Source organism: Berghia stephanieae, chromosome 10 (assembly GCF_034508935.2).
Source record: "Berghia stephanieae isolate SIO BIC M18660-M18661 chromosome 10, UCSD_Bste_1.3, whole genome shotgun sequence".
In the NCBI taxonomy this organism is placed as follows: domain Eukaryota; kingdom Metazoa; phylum Mollusca; class Gastropoda; order Nudibranchia; family Aeolidiidae; genus Berghia; species Berghia stephanieae.
The window spans coordinates 1276004-1298066 of NC_088369.1; the positions used below are offsets into that span (position 1 = coordinate 1276004).

At 36.0% G+C, this 22063-nt stretch overlaps 2 protein-coding genes across 3 annotated transcripts in view; both read right to left on the bottom strand.

Annotated features, from left to right (window-relative positions):
- Nucleotides 1-2269: 2269 nt before the first annotated feature.
- Nucleotides 2270-22063, bottom strand: part of LOC144956038 (uncharacterized) — a 28426-nt gene continuing 8632 nt past the window's right edge. For both annotated transcript variants that reach the window (XM_078886332.1, XM_078886331.1), the window contains exons 5-9: nucleotides 10315-10443; nucleotides 9374-9486; nucleotides 7613-7726; nucleotides 4456-6654; nucleotides 2270-4108 (exon numbers count right to left, since the gene is read on the bottom strand). In XM_078886332.1, coding sequence (XP_078742458.1) covers nucleotides 6541-6654; nucleotides 7613-7726; nucleotides 9374-9486; nucleotides 10315-10443 — 470 coding nt within the window. In that variant the 3' untranslated portion in view covers nucleotides 2270-4108; nucleotides 4456-6540. The remainder of the gene's footprint in view (nucleotides 4109-4455; nucleotides 6655-7612; nucleotides 7727-9373; nucleotides 9487-10314; nucleotides 10444-22063) is intronic.
- LOC144956037 (uncharacterized) lies at nucleotides 15711-21350 on the bottom strand. Its single transcript, XM_078886330.1, has 2 exons — nucleotides 20810-21350; nucleotides 15711-17122 (listed from the first exon to the last, which is right to left on the bottom strand). Exons 1-2 carry the CDS (start codon nucleotides 21210-21212, stop codon nucleotides 15861-15863), a joined length of 1665 nt encoding a protein of 554 aa, XP_078742456.1. The 5' UTR covers nucleotides 21213-21350; the 3' UTR covers nucleotides 15711-15860.

Below are 22063 nucleotides of genomic sequence, written 5' to 3' on the forward strand. Positions count from 1 at the left end.
ACTGGTTCCAATCTCATTGGAAGTGAAAAACCACTCTTCCGGAGGACTGGATAATACCTTGTGTAATTGATCTTCCAGTTTCATAGTGAAGTCTCATTTTCTTGTATTTGTATAAATATAAAGCACTTTGAAACTTCGAGTGGATATCGTGCTATACAAAAACTCATTAAAAAATATATTGTATATAATATGCAGGTTGTCAATGAAGATCATCCATCCTGTCTATCGCGTGAAATGGACAATAGCAATTGCTTGCTATCCGTTGGATAGGACACTAATATATTGCAAAGTACTTTCAGCCAAATCTAACAGTCTCAGCTACCCATTCACTGCTTGCACCACATTTAGGTCATATCAGCGCCACTAAAAAGAAGAAAATGGAATAGTCAAAATACAATTCTAGATTTACAATCAAAGCACCCAAGAAAAAGTAAGACAAAGGGGAATTGGTTCAAATAGGGAATATATGTAGATTCCAAGAGCATACCATCAATGTACTTAGTTTGAGATCACCTACAAATCTTGTTTTGTTTTTGTTTTTAAGGATTTTTCGGCGCTTGCAACACATTTAGGTTATATCAGCGCCAGTAAAAAGGAAGAAAATGGGATTGTAAAAAGTTATAGAATTACATTTAAAGCAGCCAAGAGAACGTAAGACAAAGGGGAACTGGGAACAAATAGGGATCAGATGTAGATTCCAAGAGCAAACCATCAATGTACTTAGTTTGAGATCACCTACAAATCTTGTTTTGTTTTTGTTTTTAAGGATTTACGGCGCTTGCAACACATTAAGGTCATATCAGCGCCAGTAAAAAGGAAGAAAATGGGATTGTAAAAAGTTATAGAATTACATTTAAAGCAGCCAAGAGAACGTAAGACAAAGGGGAACTGGGAACAAATAGGGATCAGATGTAGATTCCAAGAGCAAACCATCAATGTACTTAGTTTGAGATCACCTACAAATCTTGTTTTGTTTTTTGTTTTTAAGGATTTTACGGCGCTTGCAACACATTAAGGTTATATCAGCGCCAGTAAAAAGGAAGAAAATGGGATTGTAAAAAGTTATAGAATTACATTTAAAGCAGCCAAGAGAACGTAAGACAAAGGGGAACTGGGAACAAATAGGGATCAGATGTAGAATCCAAGAGCATACCACCAATGTACTTAGCTTGAGATCACCTATAAGTCTCATCTGGACACAAGCTCAAAATCCAACAAGGAGGAATACACTCAGATGCTTACATTATACATTAAAAATAAATATAATAACAGAGATGATTTACAAGGAAAAAAATATCTCTCAAAACAATAACTATGCATTTGACTGTTTCCCTCCCAGCCAGGACAAAACCAAGTAATCTCATTACAAGACAAAGACAGAAAGCAAGTTGGAAAACAGACTTAGGGGGATAGAAGACAGTATGGACCCCCCTGCCCGCTATGGGAGGTCAGGATCCCACCCAGACCTACAAGTCTGTTTGTTTGTTTTGTTTTTAAGGGTTTTATGGCGCTTGCAACACATTAAGGTCATATCAGCGCCAGTAAAAAGGAAGAAAATGGGATAGTAAAAAGTTCTAGAATTACAATAAAGCATCAAAGAAAAGGGAAGACAAAGGGGAATTGGTTCAAATAAGAAACAGGTGTAGATTCCAAAAGCACTCCATCAAAGTACTTAGTTTGAGATCAATAAAAGTCTCATCCAGACACAAGCACATGTCCCCGCTAAGAGGAACACACTCAAATGTTTTACAAATCATATATAATATAAAGAAAGCATAATACAGTGCATAACAGAGAGATGATTTACAAGGAAAAAAATATCATCTCCCAAAACTAACTATACATTCGACTGTTTCCCTCTCAGCCAGGGCACCTGGCCAGGACCAGGACAAAACCAAGTAATCTCATTCCAAGACAAAGACGGAAAGCATGTTGGAAAACAGATATAAGGGGATAGAAGACACACTATGTACCCCCCTGCCCGCTATGGGAGGTCAGGATCCCCACCCAGACCTACAAGTCTCATCCAGACACCTGTACAGGATCCCACCAAGAGGAACACACTCACATGTTTACAGAATACATAACAATACAAACAGAGAGATGATTTACACGGAAAAAAATATAATCTCCCCAAAACTATATACATTTGACTGTTTCCCTCCCAGTCAGGGAATCCGGCCATTCCTAGACAAAGACAGAAAGCAACTCAGAAAACAGATAATAAACCAGTGTAATTTATATTCATCAATAAATAAAACACCAACCATTTCTTAGTTCCCTTCAACATTATTTATTGGTGAAAATTCAAAGTTAATAAAAATATCTAATTATGCGTAGACATCCTTCAATAGAAAAATGCTCAAAGTAAGTCTTGTGTCATAACGCAACATGTTCCGTGGAAACAACAAAATGAACAAGCTGGAGATTGAAATTATCACCAACATCGCCTTTTTTTTTGAGTTAATATACTTTTTAAAGGAGTTTTACAGTACAGTGCTTGTGACCTTTTAACGTCACATTGCAGCCAATTCCTTGCATCACTATCCAGGTAGTAGAGACTTTCATATGCATGGGTGGCCAATGAGAAAAATCTCTGTCCTGGAAAATGAGACAATCTGGATTCTACCCCTGAAAGCCGGAGAGTTTATCCGTTTTTATAGAAGAAACGGACAACAACAATTGCTTGCTACCCCGTTGAAAGGACGCTAGTCTATCGCAAAGTATTTTCTGCCAGATCTAACAGACCAAGTTACACAATCACTGATGGGTGGACAGGCGAGGTTTGGAAAAAATTCTCAACTTTATGTAGTATCAATCTCTGTACATTTGCATGTGTAGTGAGTGCTCTACCAGCTGAACTATCGGGACCCTTTGTCCAGTCAATAGTAATAGTAAAATCAAATGCTGTCTAAAAATTTTAACCTAAGATGATAAAATAATTTAATCCCACAAACAAAACTTTAAAATCTTGAGTAAATAAAATATATGAAATGTAAAGAGCTTTTTATGGGTTGTTTTTTTTTTTTAACTCACTCGTCATTGCCAGCCATCTACCCCCGTGATATCCCCTCTCCCTAGGGGTTTTTTGTGGTACTTTTCAATATTAAAAAGAAATATACCGTCAACTGAGATAACTTTGCCTCAAAGGGGAGGATTGCCTTTGTCAGTTTGGAGCATTTTGAATCATCTCAGCTTTGTTGTAGTTATTGAACCCGTGAAAAGACATGACTTTTTTTTTTTTATCATAGGAAATAATTGCCACAAAACTAAACAATCTCTTATTGGTCCAAAATTCAAGAGGCAAATTATCTCCTGTAGGCAAAGTTATCCCAATTGACGGTGCTCGGTTTTTCAACCCAAAATAATATTGGTATGGAGGTATACATAGTTTTATTCAACTACCAATATCATGTAAAAACATTTTTTTAAAAATAGTTTAAATGTGTACATAATAATTTGGGAAAAATGTAAATAATGATGGAGTAAAAGTATTACAACCAAATATCAAAATGGTTGGTGTTAGAGTTGAGAGAGTTAATCTTTCATACTTGGAAGTATTCGGTCTACACGAGTCAGTGGTGGCTGGGATTATTGGAAAACAGGGGGGGATTTGTATCGTAAAAAGCTGTAATACAATAAATAACATAAAAAAATTTTTTTACACATTAGGGTACTGAGGAATGATGAAACCGATGAAATCTAAAAAAGATTTTCTGTTGTTTCAATTTCGTTGTCTTGTGCACGGTTAGTGGATCACTGACCAAAAGAGAATCAAGAGACAGGTATTGTGTTGGGATGGGTGGGGGTATCAGGTCCACACAAAACCTATATGTCATTATTTTGCAATCAGAAAACCTCAGCCAATAACTAATTGGTGGGTTTATATAAAAAAAATGTTTCCTTATATTTTATCCGATAGTTGTAGCTTTTCCCCCAGTCCAAATGCAAAAGCCTTAGTTTTAAACACGGTTGTGTCTCTCTCATTCAGAACTCCATTATCCGGACAGGTTGCCTAGGGACGGATATTTCTTATCTTTTTTAGGTACTAATTTCACTAATCCGGATGTCTCTGTAATTCGGACAAAATAATGGGAACAGTGGTGTTCTGATTGGAGATTTTTGTTTGTTTGTTTATTGCTTTAGGTCTCTTCCAACACAAATGAGGTTATATGAGAGACCGCTGAAACAAAAAAAACAAGCAATCTAACAAAAATAGTACAAATGTCAATCAAAATCATAACCTAAAGATATCATAAGCTAAATTATAAATAACCAAGAACAAACAGGCAGAGGATTTACAGGAAAAAAAATATCCCCTGTCAAAATACAATCACAAACCAAAGAAGCAGGATAGGCTAGTAAAGAGAAGAAGAAACGACATCACTATCGGATCGTACACCCATGCGAACATCATAGGTATACGATTCAAGGGTGATGCTCCCATCCAACCACCCGTTCTGATTGGAGAGACATGACCGTATGTTGTCACATTAGATGTACTTACTACTGCGACAACAAGTTCACAAATGAACCTTGAAATGTTCAGAAACTTAAACTTAATGCCCAAAAAACCCAGATGACAACAGCAGCAGTAAGCTGTATCACTAAAAACAACTCATTTTACAAATATCATATTTGTTAATTTTTGAAGTTCGCTAGAATTCACACATATTTATTTTATTTAAAAATTACAACGGCAATCCATGTTGTAATTTTTGTAATTTTTAAAACAATAATAACTTTCAAAAATTAAACATAATCCCTATATATAGATGCCATTTATTGTGAATGAATTCAATGAAATATAAAGATATTATATATATTGTAGTATTTAAAGAGAAAACACACACACCTTCTTTCTCTCTCTCTCTCTCTCTTTCTATCACTCTGTACATTTTATAACAAGCAACATTTTATTCATATATTGTATTAGATCTTAAATAGTTCTTCAGAGCCCATGGAGCCGGAGTTTATCCCAGTTTCTATAGCGTGAAACGGACAATAGCAATTGCTTGCCACCCTTTGGATAGGACGCTAGTCTATCGCAAAGTACTTCCGTCAGATCTTACAGACCCAGCTACCCAATCACTACTGGGTGGACAGAAAAGAATCTCGACTGCACTCTGGATCAATCTCGGTCTCTTCTTTGCTTGTGAAGCGAGTGCTCTACCAACTGAGCTAACAGGACCCCCTTATTAGATCTTAATCATAGAATAAACCCTGTGCTTTGGCTCTATCTTTATTTAGACTGTTGAGCTCACCAGGCAAAATTGTATTTTGGTAAAGTTTTCAACGGGATTATACAATATCTTTCATTTACTCGTGGACAAACACAAAAGAAAAAAAAAATATAATAAAATAAAAGGATTTATATTCATTAAGTAAAATACAATAATCGTCCAGAGTACAATATGATGCTGTTTATCATTATCCTTATCATGTTGATGCTTATGAACATTTATGCATCGTCGTTCCTGTATAGAAATAAAACTAGATATATATCTTCTGGTATGAAAATACAAGTCCAAGTGATACTAAGCCGTGGGTTGTAAAAAGCAATAAACAAAAATGAATTCAACAGCTTCAAAACGGAACAAAATACCAAACACGGAACATTTTGGGCTCAAAACCCTTCTTCATCCAGATCAATCGGGTTTTTAAGTAATGTAATTTATGTTTTCATTGGGGTTTTTTGTTGTTGTTTGCTGAAGGAGAGTTTTAGCCCGAAACATTTTGTGTTTTGTATTTTGAAGGTGTTATATTCATTGTTTATAAAAATACAAAAACCCGGAATTAGAGATTAAAAAAATTTTTTTTTTTAATTTTTAATTTTTTTTATCTAATTATTTAATTTTCATATCCTACTCTGTAATAAACCTTCATTTTAAATATTTTTTTACAAGTGCCTGCTCCATATAATATAAAATGACAACTGTCAGAAACTACACAAGAAGTAGTCGTAGGTATTACGGAAATATTAATAAGGAATGTAAAATAACATTTTGAACAGCCAAATGTTTATCATCAGTAACACGCAGTGTTAATTTGAGTCTGTCTTTTATATAAAAAAGAATGGAAAACGGTGTTAAAATAATCATACTAAACATTCAAGAAATAAAGCATGATACAACTATTTCAAATCTTAATCCCAAACTATCACAAATCTTAAGTTCTTTTTGAAAAAAAATTAGAAATGTAAAAATTCATTGCTAGAAATGTCATGGTTTCATTCACAATGTGTTAATACAAGACTGGGATTCGTTAAAAATTAAAAACCGGGATTTAGCTAAAAGAAAAAAGAAAAACATCACAAAAAATATACAAATGCAAAAAAAGGCAAAAGAAAACAAAACAATACCATACAAATCCAACTTGGATTTGAACAGAAATCAGTGAGTTTAAACCAGGTTTGACTGAGTTTCATACCCTCCCTCACTGTAAAGAATCACAACTCATGTAAGTAATGTGTGCAATGGCTGAAGTGTTATATCAACTGTCAAGAAATGTATATTTGACCATGAGTATGACTCAAGACTTCTAGAAAGTGAGTAACTGTTTGGATGGGCGTCGGTTGTAAGGTCGCTTGACTGGCTGGACAGTGTCTTTGGCATCGGGGTCAGGCATGGGCTGAATCAACTGGAATGGACAGACCTATCAACAACAACAACAAAAAAAAGAAGCAATTTGTAAATCATTATACATCAGGTAAACTACAGCTTTTATATAGTGCAATAGCCACTAAATGTGCTCAAAGTGCTTTACAAAGGGTTCCTGACCAACAACAATACGTGACATGCAGGATGTGACATGACGCCTGTTAGGCGTTATTACAATTTTTCCGACAGAGACAACACTGTTAACGGCTGGGTACTCATTTTACACCTTGAGTATGGTGAGAGAATGTGAATAAAGAGCCTTTTCCAAGGACTCAACTATGCACCGAGTGAGGCTCGAACCCAGGACCTTCCGATCCGAAAACGAGAGTCATATCACAAGACCACATAGCAGCACAAAAACAAATAAAAAGGGCCAAAACTACAGTACGTTTAAACCCTCTCCTCACCAACCATAGAAAAATTGTCACGTTCGCTACAAAACAGACAATATTTTTCTCATTCTGATTTCTTTTGTAGATTTCATCACAAAATTCATAGAAAAAAAGGAACATTGTGTTGTAGAGTTTGTTTTGCTAAAGAAATTTGAATGCATCGTAAGAACTTAATGCTTTTGCTTGTGTTGGAGTGAAAAAACATTTTTTTTTTGTGTTCGTTGGATACGATGCTTTGGGGGAAATCCTGAACATGGCCGGTAAGGAGAGAGTTAATTTGTTACTAAAATATATAATATAATAATAATATTAATAATAATAATAATAATATAATAAATAATAATATATAATAATAAATTGAGCTTTATATAGCGCAATATCCACTAAATGTGCTCAAAGCGCTTTACAAGGGGTCCCTGGTCAACAGCAACATTTAACATGTAGGACGGGACATATAATAGCAGATAAACTACAACAGTTTTGAGATAAGCAGTTTTTCAAACTTCTTCCAAAACAATTCAGTAACAGCACCATCCATTTTTCCTCTGTCCCTCTACTTACCTCGTGCTCAAAACATCCAAAGATGTACCGCCCAGGTCCATGGGGAGTTCTACCAATCAAAAAATTAGCAAACAGCTGTTCATAACCCTCAGCATTCAAAGGGTAACGGCCACCCTGGATTGGATTTATAAAGGATAAATAAATAAATAATCTTTTTTTTTACACTCAGATAACCTATTGATTGAATGAAGGTTTGTTATAAATGAATTTATTATTAACTTTTTCTTTTTTTATTCGAAAACTTGGAATATATGAATAATATTATTATTCGATCATGGCATGAATATTAATGTTGACACATTTAAAAAAAAAAAAATAGCTATAAACAACTGTCATGGGAATAACCAGATGAGAAAAATAATGGGAAATCACCGTCGTAGGTTCAATCAGGAAATGGAGCAGCCAGTGGATGATTAAAATATGAAATTGTATGATTTTTAATCTACATATTATTATTAGTATGATGTGCAGGGTTTGTACAAGTTTACAATGTATACCCTACAAACTGCGAAGTGATCCTCCATAAAATTGGAGTTCTCCACTAGAAGAAGAAGTGGAAGAAGAAGAAAAGAATAGGAAGAAGAAGAAGAAGAAGAAGAAGAAGAAGAAGAAGAAGAAGAAGAAGAAGAAGAAGAGAGAAGAAGAAAGAAGAAGAAGAAGAAGAAGAAGAAGAAGAAGAAGAAGAGAGAAGAAGAAGAAGAAGAAAAGAAGAAGAAGAAGAAGAAGAAGAAGAAGAAGAAGAAGAAGAAGAAGGAAGAAGAAAGAAGAAGAAGAAGAAGAAGAAGAAGAAGAAGAAGAAGAAGAAGAAAGAAGAAGAAGAAAGAAGAAGAAGAAAAAAGGAAAAGAGAAAGAAGAAGAGAGAAGAAGAAGAAGAAAGAAGAAGAAGAAGAAAAGAGAAGAGAAGAAGAAGAAGAAGAGAGAAGAGAAGAAGAAGAAAAGAAAGAAGAAGAAGAAGAAGAAGAAGAAGAAGAAGAAGAAAAAAGAAGAAGAAAGAAGAAGAAGAAGAAGAAGAAGAAGAAAGAAGAAGAAGAAGAAGAAGAAGAAGAAGAAGAAGAAGAAGAAAAGAAGAAGAAGAAGAAGAAGAAGAGAAGAAGAAGAAGAAGAAGAAAAGAAGAAGAAGAAGAAGAAGAAGAAGAAGAAGAAGAAGAAGAAGAAGAAGAAGAAGAAGAAGAAGAAGAAAAGAAGAAAGAAGAAGAAGAAGAAAGAAAAGAAGAAGAAGAGAAGAAGAAGAAAGAAGAAGAAGAAGAAAGAAGAAGAAGAAGAAGAAGAAGAAGAAGAAAGAAGAAGAAGAAAAGAAGAAGAAGAAGAAGAAGAAAGAAGAAGAAGAAAGAAGAAGAAGAAGAAAGAAGAAGAAGAAGAAAGAAGAAGAAGAAGAAGAAGAAGAAGAAGAAGAAGAAGAAAAAGAAGAAGAAGAAGAAGAAGAAGAAGAAGAAGAAGAAGAAGAAGAAGAAAAGAAGAAGAAGAAGAAGAAAGAAGAAGAAGAAGAAAGAAGAAGAAGAAGAAGAGAGAAGAAAGAAGAAGAAAGAAAAGAAGAAGAAGAAGAAGAAGAAGAAGAAGAAGAGAAGAAGAGAGAAAGAGAGAAGAAGAAAGAAGAAGAGAAGAAAAGAAGAAGAAGAAGAGAAACAAAAGAAGCAAGAAGAAACCAAGAACAAGAAGAAGAAGAAGAGAAAATGCCATTTGTTTTGTTTTGTCCACTCTCTAAGACTCACACACTTCCATTTATTATCTATTTATTATTTTTTTCCCCACTCATCCACTCACATCAGTCATCTGTTCAAAGGCTTTCTGGGCCGTCTCCTCAGCTTGAGATGTTTCCAGCTGAACCATGTCTCTGTAAAAGATGGCCAGGTCATTGGCATACAACAACCCTTCTCCTGAAATGGAAAGAAAATAGTACCCTGGTGACAAATTTTTAGCCTTTACTAAATTGTCGCACACAAATACAAAAAAAAAAAAAATAAATAATTGAGCTTTTATATAGCGCAATCTCCACTAAACGTGCTCAAAGCACTTTACAAAGGGTCCCTGACCAACAGCAACACGTAATATGTAGAACGAGACATGACGACTGTTAGGCGATACAACATTTTTTTTCCGATATAGACAACGCCGTTAACAGCCAGGTACTCATTTTAAACCTGAGTAAGGTGAGAAAATGTGAGTAAAGAGCCTTTTCCAAGGACTCAACTTTGCACAGAGCGAGGCTCAAACCCAGGGCCTTCCAATAGAAGAGAAAAAGTGTGCTAGGATCCAGCAAGTTTTGTATTTCAGTGATTAATGAAATAAAGCCAAAGTGAATTTCTTAGAAAATTACAAATGCAGATCTATGGGAAAGGACAGGCCAAGACGAAATAGAAGTAGAATTTAAGAGGAGGAGATGGAAATGGCTTGGTCACACCCTCAGAAAGCTTGCAACAAACATTAAGGCTCTTAACATGGAACCCGCAGGGAACGAGGAAGGGAGGGTGGCCTAGGAATAGCTGGAGACGTGCATTGATGGAGGACCTAAAAACTGAAGTCTTAACATGGAGAGAAGCTGAAAAGATGGCACAAAGCCAGACAGGGTGGAGGGATTCGTTGATAGTCTATGCTCCAGCCGGAGTAAAGGGCCTAAGTAAGCATTTCATTTACACAAACTGTAAAAATGGGAAATACAAAATGAATGGATATAGCTAGGCTAATCCATTTTTGATTCTACCCACCTCTCCTGTCAATGACATTGAATAGTATCCGAGGCAGAAGTCTGATGTAGATGGGAAGGTTGTGCATCCCCATCACTCCATGCAGCAAGACGGAAAACATGGACAGCCACGAAGTCACCTCAATACAGTCTAGTGGATGATGGGGAAATGGGGTCATCAATAACAATACAGTCTAGTGGATGATGGGGAAATGGGGTCATCAATAACAATAGTCTAGTGGATGATGGGGAAATGGGGTCATCAATAACAATACAGTCTAGTGGATGATGGGGAAATGGGGTCATCAATAACAATACAGTCTAGTGGATGATGGGGAAATGGGGTCATCAATAACAATAGTCTAGTGAATGATGGGGAAATGGGGTCATCAATAACAATAGTCTAGTGGATGATGGGGAAATGGGGTCATCAATAACAATACAGTCTAGTGTACGATGGGGAAATGGGGTCATCAATAACAAATAGTCTAGTGTACGATGGGAAAATGGGGTCATCAATAACAATACAGTCTAGTGTACGATGGGGAAATGGGGTCATCAATAACAATACAGTCTAGTGTACGATGGGGAAATGGGGTCATCAATAACAATACAGTCTAGTGTACGATGGGGAAATGGGGTCATCAATAACAATACAGTCTAGTGTACGATGGGGGAAATGGGGTCATCAATAACAATACAGTCTAGTGGATGATGGGGAAATGGGGTCATCAATAACAATACAGTCTAGTGGATGATGGGGAAATGGGGTCATCAATAACAATACAGTCTAGTGTACGATGGGGAAATGGGGTCATCAATAACAATACAGTCTAGTGGATGATGGGGAAATGGGGTCATCAATAACAATACAGTCTAGTGTACGATGGGGAAATGGGGTCATCAATAACAATACAGTCTAGTGGATGATGGGGAAATGGGGTCATCAATAACAATAGTCTAGTGGATGATAGGGAAATGGGGTCATCAATAACAATACAGTCTAGTGGATGATGGGGAAATGGGGTCATCAAGAACAATAGTCTAGTGGATGATGGGGAAATGGGGTCATCAATAACAATACAGTCTAGTGTACGATGGGGAAATGGGGTCATCAATAACAATAGTCTAGTGGATGATGGGGAAATGGGGTCATCAATAACAATACAGTCTAGTGGATGATGGGGAAATGGGGTCATCAATAACAATAGTCTAGTGGATGATGGGTGGGGAAATGGGGTCATCAATAACAATACAGTCTAGTGGGTGATGGGGAAATGGGGTAATCAATAACAATACAGTCTAGTGCATGATGGGGAAAATGGGGTCATCAAGAACAATAGTCAATAGTCTAGTGCATGATGGGGAAATGGGGTCATCAATAACAATACAGTCTAGTGCATAATGGGAAAATGGGGTCATCAATAACAATACAGTCTAGTGCATGATGGGAAAATGGGGTCATCAATAACAATACAGTCTAGTGCATGATGGGAAAATGGGGTCATCAATAACAATAGTCTAGTGGATGATGGGGAAATGGGGTCATCAATAACAATGCAGTCTAGTGGATGATGGGGAAATGGGTCATCAATAACAATACAGTCTAGTGTACGATGGGGAAATGGGGTCATCAATAACAATATAGTCTAGTGGATGATGGGGAAATGGGGTAATCAATAACAATACAGTCTAGTAGATGATGGGGAAATGGGGTCATCAATAACAATAAAGTCTAGTGGATGATGGGGAAATGGGGTCATCAAGAACAATAAAATTATGAAGTAATAAACGAAAATGAATATAACCACTTCAAAAAATACAAAAATACCAAAACACACAACGTTTCTGGTTCAAAACCTTCATCAGCCAACAACAAAAAAGAAAGAAAACATAAATATATACATTACACAATCTGAAGTCGATCTGGTTTTAAATAATGTATTTATGTTTTCATTGTTTTTTTTTTAATTGTTGGCTGAAGAAGGGCTTTGTGCCCAAAACGTTCCGTCTTTGGTATTTTGTTCTTTTTTTGAAGCTGTTATATTCATTATTGTTCATTACTTTTTACTGTCCACAGCTTCTAGCAGCTTTGTATCCCAATAACATTATGCGTGAGTTTCAATGAAATGTCTTATATATATATGAAGAGTTTGTTTCCAAAGTGAGACATAAGTCAAATTCCTGTTTTGAGATATTTGACATTTAAATTTTTGACCAGTAGACAACGCAGATTACATAATTTGATTAATTGAAACAGTTATCCTCTTGCTCAACATCAGAACATAATTTTTTTTTTAAATCTATCTTTTTTTAAAATGTACTTTGTTATGATTTATAATTTCACTTTTTCTCCAAAATGAGACATATCCACCCAACAGATTTGTGCCAAAGTGAGACATATCCAATTTTGATCAAAATGGATGTAGTCACTCTCAAGATGTTGGTGTAAGTAAGACAGAAATACAGATTTACACCCAAGCAAAGTATGTGCTATAAGCCTACACACTAATGGCAACTCTCAGTATTCTTGATGCCTTGGGGCAGACACAGAAGTTTCTTCTCTAACCAAAGAATGCAAGCTAAGCTATTTGATCATTAGATGAAATCTACTCTCATGACAGTGGTAAAGCAGCCATAGGAAATATGGGGCAACAAAAAATTGCTTATTGGCAAAAGATAGCGACAAAATATAAATTACTTGTCAGGGCTAAATTGGTCATCCTGGTTTGACACAGCATAGCATAGGTTTTTTTTCTGGACCCTTGTCAGTCTGGAGTCAGCAAATGGTTAGATGGATCTAATCCAGCAATTTGTACTCTACCATAGACTAGAGTCCTGGCTAAATGATAGCAAGCAATTTATGCTGTTAAGTTCCCTCTACAAGAAGAGGGAGGAAATTGTTTTTGTTTTGGAATGTTTAACAGCGCTTGCAACACTCTTAAGTCCTATAAGCGCCAGGGCTTTGTAATATTCAACAAAAGTCCTATCAAGAGCCAAGAAATGCCACAAAATCGTCTGATATAGCACAGAACAGCAAGATGGTAGTGATAGATCAGGGAGAAAAGGAGGGCCTACCAGTAGCACCCAACCAACTCCCGCAGACTAGTTTCGATAACCAGTTTAAGTACAGTCACTGGATGAAAATTAACCCAAGACCAATCATAAACATACGTATTGTAGTTAATTGTTCCATATTGCTCTAGGAAATTTAACCCACAAACTGTGAACTGTGAGGGCCAATTTCAAGTCGACCTAACGTACGACTGTTGTCAGGATATGACTGTCGGTTCCATCAAGAGATCAGTAACTGCGATGCGACTTGAGTTTCTGGAGAAGCTCAAGTCGCATCGCAGTCACTCTCACAGAAAGCGATGGAAACAGCAGTCATATCCTAACAGTTGCAATGCTTCCTACCCCTTCAGTCATAAGCACCAGGGTACTTGTTAGGTTATGAATGTTTAATGGGTACTGGCTCTTTAGGTCATAAGCGCCAGGGGAAAAAGTAGGTGAATAGTAACACAATTTACTAGAAATAGAAAGACGAAACCTGTGCAAGGCCTCACAAAAGCCCAGACTCCTGGTTGAATTTTTAATTCAGAAAAGTGAGTGGAGCAGGCACTTATGTTGGTAACAACAAGATATGAAGTGAGTAGAAAAGTACCAGAAGACAATAGAGAATAAAAAAATTTTTTTTTTTTTTTTTTTTTTTTTCGCGGCGGTGGTGGGGTTTGAACCTGCGACCTTATTGGTACGACAACTCCGCCTGGCAGGTGAGAGCGTGGCTCTACCATGTGAGCTATCCACGAACACAAAAATATTCGTTTCAAACCCAAAGTCATTTCTAGATCCCTCTCTCACCCACTTCTTGAGATCGCCGATTCGTTCGCCACCATCGCAAAGTAATTTTGACCAGCAGTTAAGCTTAATAGCCAATATTCTCATCACAAACATATAACATAGAAACGATTGAGACATTGAGTATGCTCCGGTGTATGGGGTGAATTTTTAATTCAGAAAAGTGAGTGGAGCAGGCACTTATGTTGGTAACAACAAGATATGAAGTGAGTAGAAAAGTGCCAGAAGACAATAGAGAATAACTCCAGGCGGAGTTGTCGTACCAATAAGGTCGCAGGTTCAAACCCCACCACCGCCGCGAAAAAAAAATTTTTTTATTCTCTATTGTCTTCTGGCACTTTTCTATAGACTCCTGGTTATAACTCTGTTGGGAGTCTACCAAAGTAATATAGCCAGCAGTCAATTAAATGCAAAGGAAGTTGATTAAGCTGAAAATACAACATACACTAACAGTAAATCCACTTACACTCCTCTTAATATTAAGATACAGAAGGGTATAAATGAGAACACCAATGTAAGTTTCCTCTTCAGCATAAGCATTCTCTATTGCATAATGCAGTCACAAGACAATGTGCATGAAAAGAAAACAAAAATAACTCAAAAATATATTTTATAAATTTAATGACATCAAAACATTTGAAAGATAAAAAACATGTCAAAGTCCACATCAACTACATGATGGGGAAAATCAAACCAAAGTAAAAAAAATAATCCTACTGAAAATTAAAAATGATACAATATCAAACGTGTGGTACTTGCAAAAAATACGGGACTTCTCAAACAAAACCCCCGAACACCCCCCCCCCCCCCCCCCCCCCACCCATAAAAAAAAAAATGTTAAGCAGAAAACATGACTACACATCCAAACCACTTTTTAAAATAGAAAAGAGCCAAAAAATCCCTGCCTTCATGCAAATAAGGAGAAAAGCAGTTCCATTGCCAGTAAGCTGAATTAAAACTGGGGTGTATCAAAAGCTTAGCTTAAAGTTAAATAAGCAACAAAAAAATGTATGAATTCTAAGTCCAACAGTAAATAGACAATTTATGAAAGATGCGAAACTTTAGGGAATAAAAACTGATTGAAAAAAAAATACTATGCTAAATACCCCCCCCCCCCCCCAAAAAAAAAAAAAAAAAAAAAAAAAAAAAAACTCTAGAAAACAAAACTGATGGATTAATTAAATTTAAAAGAATAGCCTGGTGTCAACAGCAATTAAAAAAAGGTAACGTAATTCAAAACCCAAAATTTTTGTGCTGATAAATTCACGTGTTGTTGAGGATAGCTAACTCTCAACATGCGCATGTGAGACTTTGGGTGTCGAATAACCTGGTGAAAAGATACACCTGAGTTTCGGGTGTCGAATAGCAATCCATTAAAAAAAAAGACCTGTCAATCCACAGAGAGGGACATAATCACAAGATTTAAGTATGTAGTCAGACAGGTAGGCATTAAATGTATGAAATATGACAAAAATACCCAAAGGAAAACTTAAGCCAACCAAAACTGATTGAATAATTAAATGGTCTGGTGTAAACAGCCATTAAAAAAAACACCATACAGGACACAAAGCATAAGACTCATAAAAACAATGGATATGGAAAAGGGAATAAAAAATTATATAAACACAGTAAATCTAATCTTCATCAGATTCTGGATCCTCTGTAACAGAAGTTGATAGGAGCCAACTATCATACTGTGCCCTGACATCATTAATTACTGACACCAAGACTGTCCAATAAATTGCAAACGTCCGTCTTCTTTTCTTCTTTCACACAAGAAATATCTCCAATCACCTCAGGGACAAAGTCAACCCAACGCTTCCCCTTCTTCAGAATCGAATGTTCACAAAATGGTCCCTCATACACTGACTTAAAGCCAACTTTATCATTGTTAAATTGTAACACCCTGGCATCACTCACTCTGAAGCCCTTTTGAGTCTTTAAAAACGACGCCACTTCTTTTTTATAGTCCTTCACAAACCAATCCTTTCCATACTGAAAAACAGTGCCATGTCTTTTTAAGATGTCAATGTATTCGGATGGCAGCAAAATAAGAGCTTTTTTCCTGATGTCCTGCTCAATACGTCCGAATACCCTGTCAGCTGGCAGATAACTGTGGCCACGAATTGGAAAAAAATATTGAACAGAACTATTTGGAATATGTCGTTTCCTGAATGAGTGCAGCATCGACACCATACTGAAATTTTTGTTTTGTCCAAAACACGAGTCAGAAAATAATCTGACTTTCCTGCCCTGAAAGCTTTCACCGAAACCAGTTAAAGCATGCTCAACTGCGGATGCAATGACATTTGAGTCTTTTTTATTCTGTGTCTCCATCCACGTATAAAGGAAAACATTCCTTAATGGAACAGACTGTCCTCGTCCTTCATGACGCACGACAGCAAAAACATACATATATAGCTGACGTGAATAATACGCCTGTCCAATCGAAGTTTTAGGGAGAACAAGGTTCTCCATTACATCAAAACATAGTGTTAATGAATCGTCAACGTTGTCCATTAAGTCATAAAATTTCCTGGCACGTCGCCTATGAAGCAAAAAAGCGACTGCCTTTGCTCGCTTTTGTGCTTCAGGTAAATCTTGGCGCAACTGAATCCGGAATCGCAGACAATCACTGCATATATCCTTGGCCGGGTGCCCAAAAGCCAGATTGAATCGATGCAAAAATATTGAATAATATAAGGCATAGGAAGCCTGTCGATGATTCTGCTCATTAAAGAGTTGGCGCATCTTGGCAACATTCATGTCACTGGGTAGATACTTCCGTCCAGGAGCTCCACGACGTGCATAATGGCTGGCTCTGCACGTGAATGTTTCAATATGAGAAACGATTGACTCTTTAAACTCAACCATCTCTGGGGTTTGTCTGCTGCCACCGCGACGCTCTTTTCTCGGTGCGCCTTCCTTAAGGAAATTATTTGCAAGACGACTGAGACGATCCTTCTTGACATCTGTAAGGATATAAAAAATAGAGGAAAGATGTTACATTGAGATAAAGGGGTATATGAAGAAAGTATCAAGCAAGAGATTTTTCTCTGTTTCAAAGGAACTTTTAGGGGAAGAAAAGGGCATGTGTCTACCCACTAATATCCCGGTAGAAAAGCAGCCGGATGCATTTTCAGATTTCTTTTCGGGAAAAATATCGAAAATTCGGAACAATTTGGACCTCGTGCAAAATGAAGATATAAATTTCCACCCTTTTTCGGGTTCACAGGGATTCTCTTGTTTTAAAGAAACAACTGAAGAAGAAATTTCTAAATAATTTTTTCATCTTCCTCGAAGTCATGTGATTTAGATCCTTTACCAACTAATATTTTGAAATTATGTCTTCCTGAATTGTTACCTTGCATAACTTATATTATAAATCAGTCACTTATCTCAGGACAAGTCCCAGATATCTATAAACATGCAATTGTAAAGCCTCTCATAAAAAAGCAAAATCTCAATGTAAATGACCTTAGTAACTACCGTCCCGTCTCAAATCTGCCATTTCTTTCTAAAATCCTTGAAAAAGTTGTACTCAGACGTCTTTCACAACATCTCCATGAAAACAATCTATGGGAAAAATTTCAGTCAGCTTATCGTTCTTACCACAGCACAGAAACTGCTCTGTGCTGTGTTGCGAGTGATTTGCTTGATGTTTTAGATAAAGGTTCTGTTTCTCTTCTGACATTGTTAGACCTTTCGGCGGCGTTTGATACTATTGATCACGGTATTCTCATTAAACGACTTAATATAACATTTGGCTTGTCTGGGACTGTCTTGCAGTGGTTTGAATCTTATTTAGATGGCAGAAAGCAACAGGTTATGATTTTAGATAAACTTTCTCGTCAACATACATTGTCTTTTGGTGTTCCTCAAGGCTCTGTTTTGGGTCCAATTCTTTTTGTTTTGTATACTTCTCCATTATCTAATGTCATCACTGGTCATGGGCTGCGCTATCATCTCTATGCAGATGATACGCAACTTTATGCTACTGATAAAACTAAAAATCTCGAAAATATTGTGAAACGTGTGGAAGAATGTGTGACGGATGTGAAAGAGTGGATGGATGCAAACAAGTTGAAAATGAATGAGTCAAAAACAGAAGTGATGATTGTGGGAAATAGAGGGCTGTTGAAGGTGAATGAGGGTCTTGAGGTGTTGATTGGGGGTGAAAAGATCAAAGTTTCAAAGACTGTGAAAAACTTGGGTGTCTATTTTGATTCAGAAATGAAAATGTCAGCTCACATTTCTGCTCTCTGTAAATCTTTATACTTTCAATTGAAGAAAATCAGTTCGATCCGTCAGTATATTGCAATTGGAACATGTAAAACATTGGTTGTTTCCCTCATTTTTTCGAAACTAGACTATTGTAACTCGCTGCTTGTCAACTTGCCTCAGGCTTCTATTAAACAATTGCAACTACTGCAAAACAGTGCTGCAAGATTAGTTTTTGGCAAAAAAAAATTTGATCATGCAACCCCTTTGTTGGCCTCTCTCCACTGGTTGCCCATTGAAAAGCGCACATATTACAAAGCAGCGTGTCTTGTTTATAAGTGTTTGGCTGGTATAGCACCGGCATATCTCACAGATCACGTGGTCACGTGTAAATTTGAAAACTACACTTTAAGATCATGTAATGACCAAACGAAAATTTCGGAAAAAAGATCAAGAACAAAATTTGGTGATAGATCGTTTGCTTGTTTCGGCCCCAAGATTTGGAATGAACTACCACGTGGTCTGAGGGAGTGCAAGTCTTTACCTACTTTTAAAAAGAATCTCAAGACACATTTTTACTGTATTTGTTTTTCTTGACTCTATATGAATCCTTGATTTGGCTATGAATTGTTATTGTTGTTATTATTTTTTTTTTTTTTTTTTTTTTTTTTTTTTTTTTTTTTTTTTTTTTTTTTTTCACTTAAAATTGATATTTATATTGTAAAGTGCCCAGAGCTTGTGTTTTACACGAGAATGAGCGCTATATAAATGTGTATTATTATTATTATTATTAAGAGAAATTATAATGTTATAGATGCCTACACACACAAGCTTCAATCCCCCACAACTTTTCCTTAGACACGAATAATAAAATCAAAATTCAAAACAGAAAAAGCATTTTTAAAATCTAGCTTGTGAGAACAAAAAAAAGTAAACAATAAAAAAAGACAATAACAAACGACTAAAACCACAGATAGGTAGTAAACCAATGAACTATGAGATGATGGATTGCGCCACGGGGCTGCAGAAACTTAAGTGAAAATTAAATTAGGTACTCATTTACTGTAAAGACACCCCCCCCCCCCCCCCAAGCAGCCTCCTTAAGCTGTATGCCAATTGTGAAGGGAATTTTAATTAAGTTAAGGATAAGCTATTGTGTCCCCTCAAATCTTCATGCAATATGGCACACATGCTACCTTCCTTAAATGTGTGTCTATCTTTATACTTTATTATGAAAAAAAATGGCGACTTTTAGAAAAATAAACAATTTTTGACTTCACAATGACCTCTCAAAAGCTTTTTTAATAGCTTTGTCAATGCTCTTTAATCATAGAGCTGTGAGCGCTTATTTCATTCTGACTACAATCTCAACGTTAGTCACAATACGACTGTAGTTTCCATCGCTTTCTGCATAGTGTTGCGGTCTCTGATCGTCGCTCCACGATTTTATTTCTGGTTGTCTCTCCTCGACATCATTTCTTTAATTTATAAGCAAAACGTGCTGTTTAATTTTTGTCCGCAATTTGTAACAAATTTTTAACAAGTAATCCTAAATTTGTTACCAGTTATTACCTTGAAAACTGTAGCATCATGAAAACATTAAGACTATTACTATTAGCACTTCATTTTTGTTAACAAAATCTTTATCTACTACTATTACTATTATGAACATGATTCTTCTTCATATCAGTGGTCCAAACTACACAAGGTGAGATATAAAAAATATTCATTCATGCCACGTGGTGTGAATGTCCACTCACAACAGCAATAAAAAAGTATACCCCCCCCCCCCCCCCCCATACCATGAAATGATTTTTATGGTATTTTATAGATAGAATGCGCTTGGCCAAGGAGTTCACAACATTGCCATCCGGAAGTATAACGGACCAACACACAAACTCTGTGTAACCATGAACTTTTATAGTCTGGTTAATACAGTTTAGTGAGAACAACTCACAAACGCGGATGGCAAAAACAATAACAAAGGCCCGAGTGACGTCATCTGCATACTATCTATAAACAATGCACTCATCTCGATGGCAGGACTTAGTACTCACCTTCCTACATTACATGGCTTTACTCTATGTTCATTATAAATAATGAAGACGTTACCATGTCCTAAGCTCTATTTAATTTTCTTTCTACTTTCACTTTAACTAAGACTAAGTCTAAGTGATCAATACGAAAATAGCGTAATCATTATCATAACATAAATAGTGATGCACTAGGCAATAAATCAGCAAAAAGAATAATTAAAACAGTGGAACAGAAGAAAGAGTGGGCACTAGATCCAAGTTGAGTGAGAACAAAGAAAAATAGGTTAGAGTTGAGTTAGAGTGTTTGATGTTGGATACGGATCAAAGTCAAAGTAAGATAACTGAATGAGAGAGCCTTTGCAATTCGATAATATTATAATAAAAAAGGAAATGACAACTTACTGAGGATGGACATGAAGGATGCTTTGCATACCGGCAATCTCCCGCTTGTTGAGGTGACCACATTGTATTTGATGGTAACATCACGGCCTCTTTTCCTCTCTGTTTCATCGATCCTGGCCCTTGAAGGAGCTGACACGTCCATCAAGGATATCAACATGCTGTTTTGGTCAGCATGGCTACTCTGGGAGCAAAATGTCTCGAACATTTGGACGAGTGACTCTGGCTTCAGCTGATCTGCACAACACAAAGGAGTTGAAACGTGGTTGCAAGAAACAGTCGGAATGTAGCCTCCATTGGCCCGTCTCATCTTGCCTACTGTCTTGTATGCCCTAGCTGTTTCTTTCCTTTTCCTCCCTCGGTCTGTCCGCTGTGCAGTTTCGTTTATGTTATCAAAAACTTCCATTGTCTCTCAAAATTGAATAGTCGAAGTTAGGAGCGGTTAAAAATGTATGTTAATGGTGTTAGCGGTACGAAGTTGAACGAGTGAATGGTTATCTACGGTCTACGCCAATGGGCGCATCCATGATACCAGTTCCGGGCCAAAAACATAACGAATTACGACTGGTCAATATTAACACCATTCACGGTCTTTGATTGGCTCTGGTTATGTCTCATTTTGGAATAAAACATTGCAGTCCTATATCTCGTTTTGGAAAAAAAGTAGAATTAAATACACGTTTAATTAAAGTTATGTCGCGATTTGGACGGAAATATTTTTGAAAGGGCAAAGCTTTATCACCCATGAAGTGAATCTGAGCCGCTTCTCTCAATCCCTGAAAATGGCGTATGTCGCATTTTGGAAAAAAACTCTTCATATATATATATATATATATATATATATATATATATATATATATATATATATATATATATATATATATATATATGACCAGTCATTTCTAAATGGTATTACGTCAAGATGAACTCGATGCTTGAAATTGGACTTTTTAAAAGATTATTTTATACAGAGTGGCAACAAAAAATGTCTTGGTGTCATTAATTATTATTATTATTATTATTATTATTATTATTATTATTATTATTATTATTATTATTATTATTATTATTATTATTATTATTATTATTATTATTATTATTATTATTAATAATAATAATAATATTAATAATAATAATAATAATTAATAAAAATAAAAATAATAATAATAATAATAATAATAATAATAATAATAATAATAATAATAATAATAATAATAATAGATGAAAATTACATAGCTCATTTTCAAAATTATATAA

Coding starts and splice junctions, on each gene's coding strand:
- LOC144956037 (XM_078886330.1), bottom strand. CDS start 21,212: ATGGAAGTTTTTGATAACATAAACGAAACTGCACAGCGGACAGACCGA. Junction 17,123..20,809: donor ATCCTTCATGTCCATCCTCA/GTAAGTTGTCAT, acceptor ATATCCTTACAG/ATGTCAAGAAGGATCGTCTC.